The sequence below is a fragment of the Silurus aristotelis genome, assembly GCF_946808225.1.
Source record: "Silurus aristotelis genome assembly, chromosome: 8".
In the NCBI taxonomy this organism is placed as follows: Eukaryota; Metazoa; Chordata; class Actinopteri; order Siluriformes; family Siluridae; genus Silurus; species Silurus aristotelis.
In genome coordinates, this window is record NC_139581.1 from 29,368,108 (window position 1) to 29,378,107 (window position 10,000).

The following is a 10,000-nucleotide window of genomic DNA, read 5'->3' on the forward strand; positions in this document are numbered from 1 at the left end:
GTGCGGTAAGTCAATACGCCAGACAGGAGTTTAGCGCATAAATCTCAACCACACACACACACACACCGAATTTCACAGCCTGTCTGTCATCTCTGAGTCTTACAGTGACTTTGGGCCAAAAAAAGAATTACCTGTCAAAAAAATGCAAAATATATTAACAGCATCACAGAGTTCTTCCCATTCCAGATGTCTTAACACTCTGTGGGCACGTGTGTGTGTGTGTGTGTGTGTGTGTGTGCGTGTGTGTGCGCGCATGTGTGCGCATGTGTGTTTGTGCAAAACTTTTACAAATCTCATCCCTATGAAACGGTTTCTGTGACAGGATTTTGTACTCTGACGCATTTCTGGTTGAAACAGGTCGGAACGGTCGATTAGCACAACGGGTAATGAGTAATGTTCTGGATCTGCCGTACCGTCCTGTCGATGTCATGTGTTGTGGAACGATCTCAAACACTGCCTCCAGAGAGTGAGAAGTATAACCAAACACACCTCTCACCCCAACCCTCGTGTGTTTCCTACTTTACCATCCGTCAAATGCTACAGAACACTATCTGGTCCTGATATGAGACCATAGACTGTCCATTTTTACCCTGGAGATCCACAAACCCCCGAATTGTACCATGTTTGTCCCTTGTCAGTTGAACTACCATGGTACCATGGGGGTGTGGCAGCTCAAGTGTGGTAGTTAAGGCTCTGCGTTAATGATCAGAAGGGTTCAAGCTCTAATATCGACCAAGTTGTCACTATTGGCCTCTTGAGCACGGCGCTTAACCTTTTCTACTCTAGGGGTGCTGTATCATGGCTGACACTGCGCTCTGACCGCAGCTTCCTAGCATCGCTGGGGTATGCGAGGAAATAATTTTTATGTGCTGTAAAGTACTTGTGAAAAGTATAAAGCATCTTTACTTGCCTTATACCTCATTCTCTATGTCACCTCTTTTCTTTGCACCCCTTTACTATATCTTTCTTTCGGCTTCTCCCGTTAGGGGTCGCCACAGCGGATCCTCAGCACGTTTGATTTGGCACATGTTTTATGCTGGATGCCCTTCCTAACACAACCCTCCCCAATTTATCCGGGCTTGGGACCGGCACTGAGAGTGGCTGGGGATGGTTCCCTGACCGGGGATCGAACCCGGGTCGCGGCGGTGAGAGCGCTGCATCTTAACCACTAGACCACCAGGGGACCCCCACCCCTTTACTATATAATTACAGTTAATTAAATGGGAGTTGGCACCTCAGTGGTTAAGGCTCTGGGTTACTGATCAGAATTTTTGGGGTTCGAGTCAAGGTTTTGCCAAACTTCTATGCAAGGCAGGTATGAAGGGAAGGTGGTAGCCTGGTGGTTAAGGCATTGGATTTTGGATCTGGGAGTTGTTGGTTTGAGTCCCAGCCATGCCAGGCTGCCACTCTTGGGCCCTTGATCAAGGGCAGTAACCACCCATGGGTTCTCAGCTGTGAAAATGGGATAAAAATACTCCACCGTGGATGGTCCCAAGCCTGGCTGTGAAAGAAGGAGTCTACGGCAATTTGGGCCCTTGCCGCCCAATTCACCTCATAGCGTGGGAAGACTAAAAATATTGCAGGTAGTGAGTACAGAGGAAAGTAAAGACTTCCTCCATATAATTCTATTTACATATTTTAACATTAGATAGACATTGGCAGACGCAATTATTTAGTGCAACTTTTATCTCAGTCATACAACTACTGGGTTAAGGGCCTTCCTCAGGAGCCCAGAATCGTGCTTTTTGCAGTTTTCTTTGGATGCTAATGCCATTTCATTAGCTCTGTACTTGTACAAGTTGAATCTTGTCTAATCTAATTTCAGTCCTGCATGCGCATATATGTATGGTGAAACTCAAGTATATGCGCACCTTTAGCAACGGACAAGCCTGAACAGAGTATAAACATCGAATTACATTCTCATTCTGTCCAAAACAACATGGCAAAAATTATTCTACCCTCAAAAGAAATAAACTTCAATGCACAGACAAACCACCCTTGTTTCTAATGTAGATCAAGACTACTCTTGGGGACGGTACATATAGTCCAATTAATTGGACAATCTGAACGTTGGAACGAAATAAGAATCATCGAATATCCATTGTCGATTTTTTTGCAAGGGACTACCTATGAAATCAAAACTTGGTCTTTTTCAGAACAATTGATTTCAGCTGTACTATCCAATTGGTGTCCAATGCTTAAGGAACACCAGGGGATTTCAGGAGCACTATCAGTAAGTTCACACTATGTATCTTTGGGAAAGCTACAAATGTACGCTTACTCCTCTAGGTTAATCCATAGGTTAATGTAGGGTCCCTGAATTACGTGCTTTTAAAAAAATTATTACTGTGTACTAGCCTACTGGAAGGTGGTACTATTGTGGTCTGGACCTTCCAAAGATTTAAGAAGACTAAACCTTGAGTACTTGAAATGATGTATGTTAGCAGAACAGATAAACTCATGAACAAAACATCTGGTTGTAGTTCAGCTAATAGTTTTACAAAAAAAAAAAAAACCTGTAGCTAAAGTAAGGTTATTGTACAAGATGCTAGCTACAGGGCTAAAGATAGTAATGGTCTGACAATATGCCTTCAGTGGTTGAAGGTCTGGGTTACTCATGAGAAGGTCAGCCTCAGTACTACCAAGCTGTCCCAGTCGGGGTATCCTATTAGGATGACCCTGTCTGCTCCAGGGGTAGTGTATCATGGTTGACCCTGCACTCTAACCCTAGCTTCCTAACATTTGGGATATGCAAATAAATTAATTTCACTGTGGGAAAAAAAATCCCCAAAGACTTGTTCTTGTTTAAAGAAATCACATTGAAAATTTAATTTCATGGTCAAACAAAAATGTATGCTATGCTACAAATTTTATGGCACCAGTCAAACATGGTAAAATAAATATGTTGTATAGTTTTTCTCAAATTAAATATACGCTGTGATCATATGAAAAGTTTTGCTAATTTCTTTGCTCTGGAAGTGCAAGTCCTTGGCTGCAAAAATGTAATTTAATGGGCAAAAACCTTGATGGTGTGACCACACTGACCGGTCTTTGTACCCTGGGAGGTACAGTTTAGGTAGAATCTTCTTCTGAGATAATGTTTTGTTATGGTCCTTATATTTAAACCATTTTGATAGAGGAGCACATTGCATGCATTTAATTTCAACTCAGTTACCATAATCTACTACGCACAATCATCTCAAATCACTTAGTAGAAAAGACGTTCAGAACCTCCTTTATGGCAGACATTGAATACAAGTAGTTCATGTATCATGTATCACCGTTTGAAGGTAAAGAACCGCATGTAGGAACAAACAAGAACAAATTCACACCCACTGTCAGGCTCTGATGACTTGCTTGACTTAGTGTACAATGTCAGCAGAGACAAAACATCACTGTAATAACTAGCACATGAGCTATAAACTGTGACCTTTAGAAATCAGCGCACATCTCTGTGATCTAATTAAACAAGCCAGGAAGTTAATGAGCAATTCTAATTAAGTGAATCCATGTTAATTAGAAATATATCAATTTGGCAAGGGGGTACCTGTCTCATCGTCGATGGTGAACCTTCCAAGGCCACTTCCATCGCGGATGGAGTACTGAACCTCGCCGTCTCTGCCTGTATCATCGTCGTGCGCTGAAACTCGAAGAACAGACGTCCCGATCCGAGCGTTTTCCTTAACCGAAGCGTTCATGGCGAAGTTGGAAAAATACGGGGCATAAAGGTTTTCATTGACGTCGACCACCTCCACCTCAACAAAGCTGACCGACAATAAAGAAACCGGACGTCCTCTGTCTTTCGCTCGAATTGAAAGGTTAAAGAATTGCTGAGTCTCGTAATCCAGCTCCTTGGTTAAACGAACAGCTCCACTGGTCGCATCTACCTCAAAGCGGCCGTCATAGTTGCTACCGAGGGAATAGCGGACTTCTCCACCCGGACCGAGATCAGGGTCTTGAGTATCAAGCCAGGCAATAACAGTACCTATCGGGAGGTCCTCAAGGGCTCGGGCACTGATCACACTTGGGATAAATGCAGGAGGACAGTCATTGACATCTTCTAGCGCAATATGAAGTGTGGTTATGGAAAATTTCTGAGCACTTCTTTCTGCACGGTCTCGTGCTTCCACTTTCAGCAAGAAAGTTGGCGCATATTCATGATCCAACTGTCCAGCAACATATACAATCCCACTCGAGCTATTAATGCCAAACTGAGAGGTGCTTGTAAGTAAGGAATACTGGATCTCCCCATTTAATCCCTGATCTTTATCTGTAGCTTCTACCTGGATCACCTCCGTGCCAATAGGTGTGTTTTCAGGAATCCGTGCCCGGTATCCACCGTCCTGAAGAAACTGGGGAGCATTGTCATTAGCATCCTCAACAAAGACAGTTAATAGATGCCAGGCAGATCTTTGAGGCTGGCCTAAATCATATAATGTAAGGTTTAGAAAGTATCGGTCTGTCCTTTCCCGGTCTAACGGCAAAAAAATCCTGATCTCGCCAGTGAGAGTGCCGATGGTAAAACTGCTATCTGTGTTGCCACTGGAAATAGTGTAAAGTATCTGGCCATTAAATCCTGTGTCACTGTCATATGCTTTCACCTGCAACACACTCAAGCCTATTTCCATATCCTCACGGACCGTGATATCTAAGGGGAAGGATTTGTCGAACTGAGGTGCTTGTCGGTTCACTGAGAACAAGTCAATGAAACCTTCCTCTATTTTGGGCTTGCTATTGGCTTTGGCCTTTTTCAGCAGCTTTTCTGCGAGTCTCTGAGCTACATGGGTCTCTATACAGGTGAAACTCTTAGGCGGGGATTTTCCCTGTGAAATGGATATGTTAACAAACATGGGGTCAGAGAAAGTCTCCCCATCTGTGGCACTGTGGCAGTGATTTTAAGGCTAAAAGTGCTTTTTGGGTTCGCAGTGATAAGAGGCCGCCGAAGAGTCATGACCCCAGAATCAGGATTCAGATCAAAAAAGCCATACTCGTTTCCTGAGATAATTTTATACTTCACAAGTTCCAGCTCATCAATGTCTATAGCGGACATGGTAGTGATGACCTCACCCGGTGTCAAGTCACGTGATACCACACCGACGCAGGCGACTTTCTCAAACAGTGGCTTGTTATCATTCACATTCCCAAGGTGCACCGTGATGTTTACTTCGCTTTCTCTTCTGTAGGGGGCACCCCAGTCTGAAGCCCGCACTACAAAGTTGAAGCTCTCTGAGGATGACTCGAAGTCCAGTTCCTGTCTGGTTGTGATGGCCCCATTAAACTGGTGGATAGTAAATGGCAGTGGTATCAAGCTTGCTATGCTGTACGTGATATAACTGTTCTCCCCGTGATCTGCATCCAAGGCCGTCACCACGACCACTGTCGTCCCGACAGGGATGCTTTCATTGATAAACACTTCATAGGACTGTTGTGTGAATACTGGAGCATTGTCATTGGCATCTTCCAGCAACACCCGGACTTTTGTTTTGAGTTCACTTTCAACCTCCATGACCTCAAGCTCAAAATCTCGTTGTGTAAGCTTTGTGAGCCACCGTGATGTACTAATCACTCCAGTCTTACTATTTACACTAAAAAACGCAGAATCTGCAGAAGGTGTGAGGATGTACTCGACATCCGTGGGCTCTGGATAAAGTTTTACGGTTAATACGATTGTTTTGGGAGGGACTATTTCACTCAAATTGACCTCATATACCTCTTTCTGAAACCGAACTTCTACTAGACTTGGCCTGGACAACTTAAGACATACTACTTGAACCTCTGATGATTTTTGGGGTGTTCCCTGATCTCTTGCCTGAAAACTCAGATTCAGTCCGAAAGGGTAACTTTCCCAATCAAGATGCTCAGGAGCTTTAAGGACAAACTCACTAAATCCCTTTTTAGATCCTCTTTCCTCACCTTTCCTGTCTATTTCTATTCTTTCAATTTGAAACTGATTAAATGAATCTCCACTAACTATGTTTACAGCCTCGATCTCTCCATTCAGTCCTGTATCGGCATCCTCGACCATCACAACCGCGACTGCAGGTAGGGCTTCGGCCCAAACAGGTTCTAATGTCACAATGTTAAGGTTGGGCGCATGCTCATTAATTCGTTCAACATGGACAAAGAGTTTAGCAGTGCTGCTGACACCGTTGTTACCGTAAAGTTTCATCCCACGGTCAACAGCCTGGATTTCCAAATCATATCGGCTTTGCGTGTCCACATTCAGCTTTCCACTGAGGGAAACAACACCACTTGTTGGGTGCACAGCAAACAGTTCCATCTTTTCCTTGAAAAAATAGTAAAACTCTCCATTCGAGCCTGTGTCAGCGTCTGTGGCTGTGACCTGAGCAATGCTGGTGCGCATTGGCGTGTTTTCTGCAATCGTAACCGAATAAGTCGTTGGAGAAAAAAGAGGTCGGAGGTCGTTCATGTCCAGCACTTGTATGCTCACTTTGGTCCATGCCTCCACTGTTTCACCCTTGACTGATGCTTTGACTGTCAGCTGATAGTTATCCTGAATCTCGCGGTTCAGAATGGCAGCATTTCCTCCTTTGGTGCGTATTCGCAGGAAACAGAAGTCCCCAAGAGTATATTCCTCTGCCTTGAAGAACCCCTCATCATCTCCAGACGTGATCCTGTAGCGCACTTCCCATGAGCGCTGTTGGAGAGCCACGCCCATTCGGACCTGGCTGACCGCATATGTCCGTGCAGCCGAGTTCTCGTACACGGACGCATGGTACATCGGTTGCGTGAACTGAAGCCGTGGCCTGTCACTTTGGCAGTGGACCAAAGGAGGTGGTGACAGGAAGAACACAAGGGCCAGACGGAGGAGAGCGGCCCGAACGCCCGCCCAAAGGGCCATGATCATTGCCGTGCCATAGGCAAATCCATTCTGTAGAGAGAGGAAGAAAAAAATAGCGGTTAAAAAAAGATCTCTTAAACAATAGCATTATGATCAAGAGAATTTCGCAGAAGTCCCACGTTCTGTTGGCTCCGGCAATTTCTCTGCCTTTTCTTTATTAGTTTTAGATGGAATCCTCCAGTAGTGTTGAGTTCACCCCTTCATGTTGCTTAGACAATTTAATATTAATAAGATTTTATGTCAGCCATTGTCACTATTTTAACGATGCTTCTTAAGGTTCTAATGTGATCTTCGGTTCGCTGGGTGAGTATTTTTTCTACACAGTACAAGTCGAAAGTTTTGAAAGAACCAAGAAATTACTGATTCACTAATCGGGAAGGAAAATCGACAAATCTTTATGACACTAATTACGCACTTGTAGCACACCACATATTTATATTTTGCAGTTAATACCAGCACGGTCCATGAGTATTTTATCTGTAGGCATAACGGATTTACCCTGCGGGACCGCCCGCCTTTATTAACGCTCTCATTTGAGCACTGCATTAGGATCCGAGCAAAAGCCGTTAATAAGTTCCACACAGATTTGGCTTTCTGAATTTAATTGCTGCTCAGCATCATGTTGTTTGGTCTGTAGCAATAATAGGGATTCAACGGCCATGAATTTGTTCAAAGTTCAAAGTCCCCAACTTACAATGGAGATGCGTTACGATGACCCCATCGCAACTTGAAAAAATATCGTAAGTTGAGACATTGCCTAGCCTACCCAGGAGTCTTAAAGTATGTTGATCAGTATACAGTAATTTGTTAATAATTTATCAAATTACAGTACATAATTTGGCAAAACTAAGAAATTTACAGTACCGTAATGTATAAACTTTACAGTGTATATGTATGTAAATGCGTGGATGAGCGCCAGTTGGCTAGTGCAGGGCGGAGCCAGACGCGCTCTGTTTCTCTGATAAAAAGAAGAGAGATGCGCTAAAATTGGGCATTGAAACACCAAAAAAACACAGGAAAGTGTCTAATACAGACACCATTCTGGCAGCATTCCTATGTATTATACCGCACGTATGATGCTACGTTTGTGTGCCGCACAAAAATTTGAATATTTTAGCAATTTTGTCTTTTACACAAAGGGCCGGTGTGGGAGCTTTATTTTATTTACCAAACTTTACATGTTTAAATGTAATGCTTTTCATTATCAATGACTATAAGGTGTGGACTTGCCTGGTTAAAATGAAAGACTGCACCCACATCAGCCCCTTTGTAGAAAAGATTAGCATAGACGCTTGATGGTATTAAGATCTTGGGGACTATGGAGGCCAAGTCAAAACTCTGAACTTTTTGTCCAACCATTGAAACAATTTGCAGTGTAGATGGTGCTGGAAGAGGACACTGCTATCAGGAAATATCATAACTGTGACGGGGTGTACCTTAGTATAAAACAGTGTTTATATAGGTGTTTAAAAAAAAAAAAAAACAGGCAGGCTAGGCAATGCTTTTCATGTACATTAATGATCATTGAGCATGACCATGACCTTGTCTATTGTAAATCGGTTTAACATGCCTTAAAGTCCTTCTGGGAGTTAACCCCTGTAATCTAGAAACACCCCACAAGACCTTTTGTTTTTGAGAAGCTCTAACCCAGTTGTCTAGACATTATAATTTGTCCCTTGTCAAAGTCAATTAGATCCTTACACTTGATGGGTGCCCCCTTTTTGACAAGTACCCATTCTTGTCAGGTGCCCCCTATTTGACATGTATCCCCTTGTAGGTTGATCCGTGTACACCTAATTATTTATTATAGATGCTAAATGTATTTTCTGCATACTTTTTGACTTTTCTTCATCGTTTTAACCAACATTTACATTACATTTATGGCATTTGGCAGACACCCTTATCCAGAGTGACTTACAACTGAGCAGAGGAGGGTTAAGGGCCGTGCTCAAGAGCCCAGCAGTGGCAGAATGGTGTCGGTGGGATTTGGACTTGTGACCTTCCGATGCAAAGTCTAATGCCGTAACCACTGTTCCAGAAAGTTCTGTCTCTTTCACGGTCACTACAAAAAACTATTGATACTTTCAAAATTCACAATATGGAAACACTATCGTTTGCATTTGCGTTGAACCTCGTTTTAGAGAATGACATCAGTTTCCCGGCTTCGAAATGGTCTACCACACACACACACACACACACTCACACACACACACCGACACACACACAATTACATACGAGAGAAAAACCATCTAGGGAGTAGCACAAGTCAGTCGCAAAATAATTACACAGACTGAGAAATCAAAAATACATTCGAGAATAAAATACACACATAACCTCGAGTTTCAGAAAAAACCTGTGGGTTCAGCAGTGTGTGTGTGTGTGTGTGTGTGTGTGTGTGTGTGTGTGTGTGTGTGTGTGTGTGTGTGTGCTTGTTTTAGAATCTGATTGTTTTCCTGAACATCCTGAGAAACTGACAACCCTTGGTTCAAACCACAGCAATGTAGCATCAAGACACACACACACACACACACACACACACACACACACACACACACACACACACACACACAGAGTAACAGCATACCATGCTACCACAGTGATCAGAATGTGTATGATTCAGCAATACACACACACACACACACACACAAACACAGTAACAGCAAACCATGGCACCACAGTGGTCAGTATGTATGATTCAGCACCACACACACACACACAGACACACACACACACACACACACACACACACACACACACACACACACACACACACACAGACACACACACACCACACACACACACACACACACACACACACAGTAACAGCAAACCATGGCACCATAGTGGTCAGTCTGTGTATGATTAGGCAGTACATACACACAAATTGTGGTCTATAATCACACACACACACACACACACACACACACACACACACACACACACACATTCGCATCAGCATCTTCGTTTCTCTTTTTTCTCATTTTCACTTATTTATTTGTCGTTCTCGTGTTCCCTTCCTCCGTTCCCTTTCCTTCGCTAATACACAGCTGCCGAATGCAACCGCGCTAATGTTACACACACTTTAGAACATTACACACATGTAGCAAAACGTCCACACATCTCTTCTGTAGTCGTGGC

The 10,000-nt window shown here is 43.4% G+C and overlaps 1 protein-coding gene across 1 annotated transcript in view; it reads right to left on the reverse strand.

Annotated features, from left to right (window-relative positions):
• The window catches only part of fat3a (FAT atypical cadherin 3a), a 92,476-nt gene that overhangs the window by 50,748 nt on the left and 31,728 nt on the right, over nucleotides 1–10,000 (reverse strand). The window contains 2 exon segments of the mRNA XM_083549065.1: nucleotides 3,548–4,880; nucleotides 4,883–6,892. Of these exon segments, the coding sequence (XP_083405191.1) occupies nucleotides 3,548–4,880; nucleotides 4,883–6,868 (3,319 nt within the window). The 5' untranslated portion in view covers nucleotides 6,869–6,892.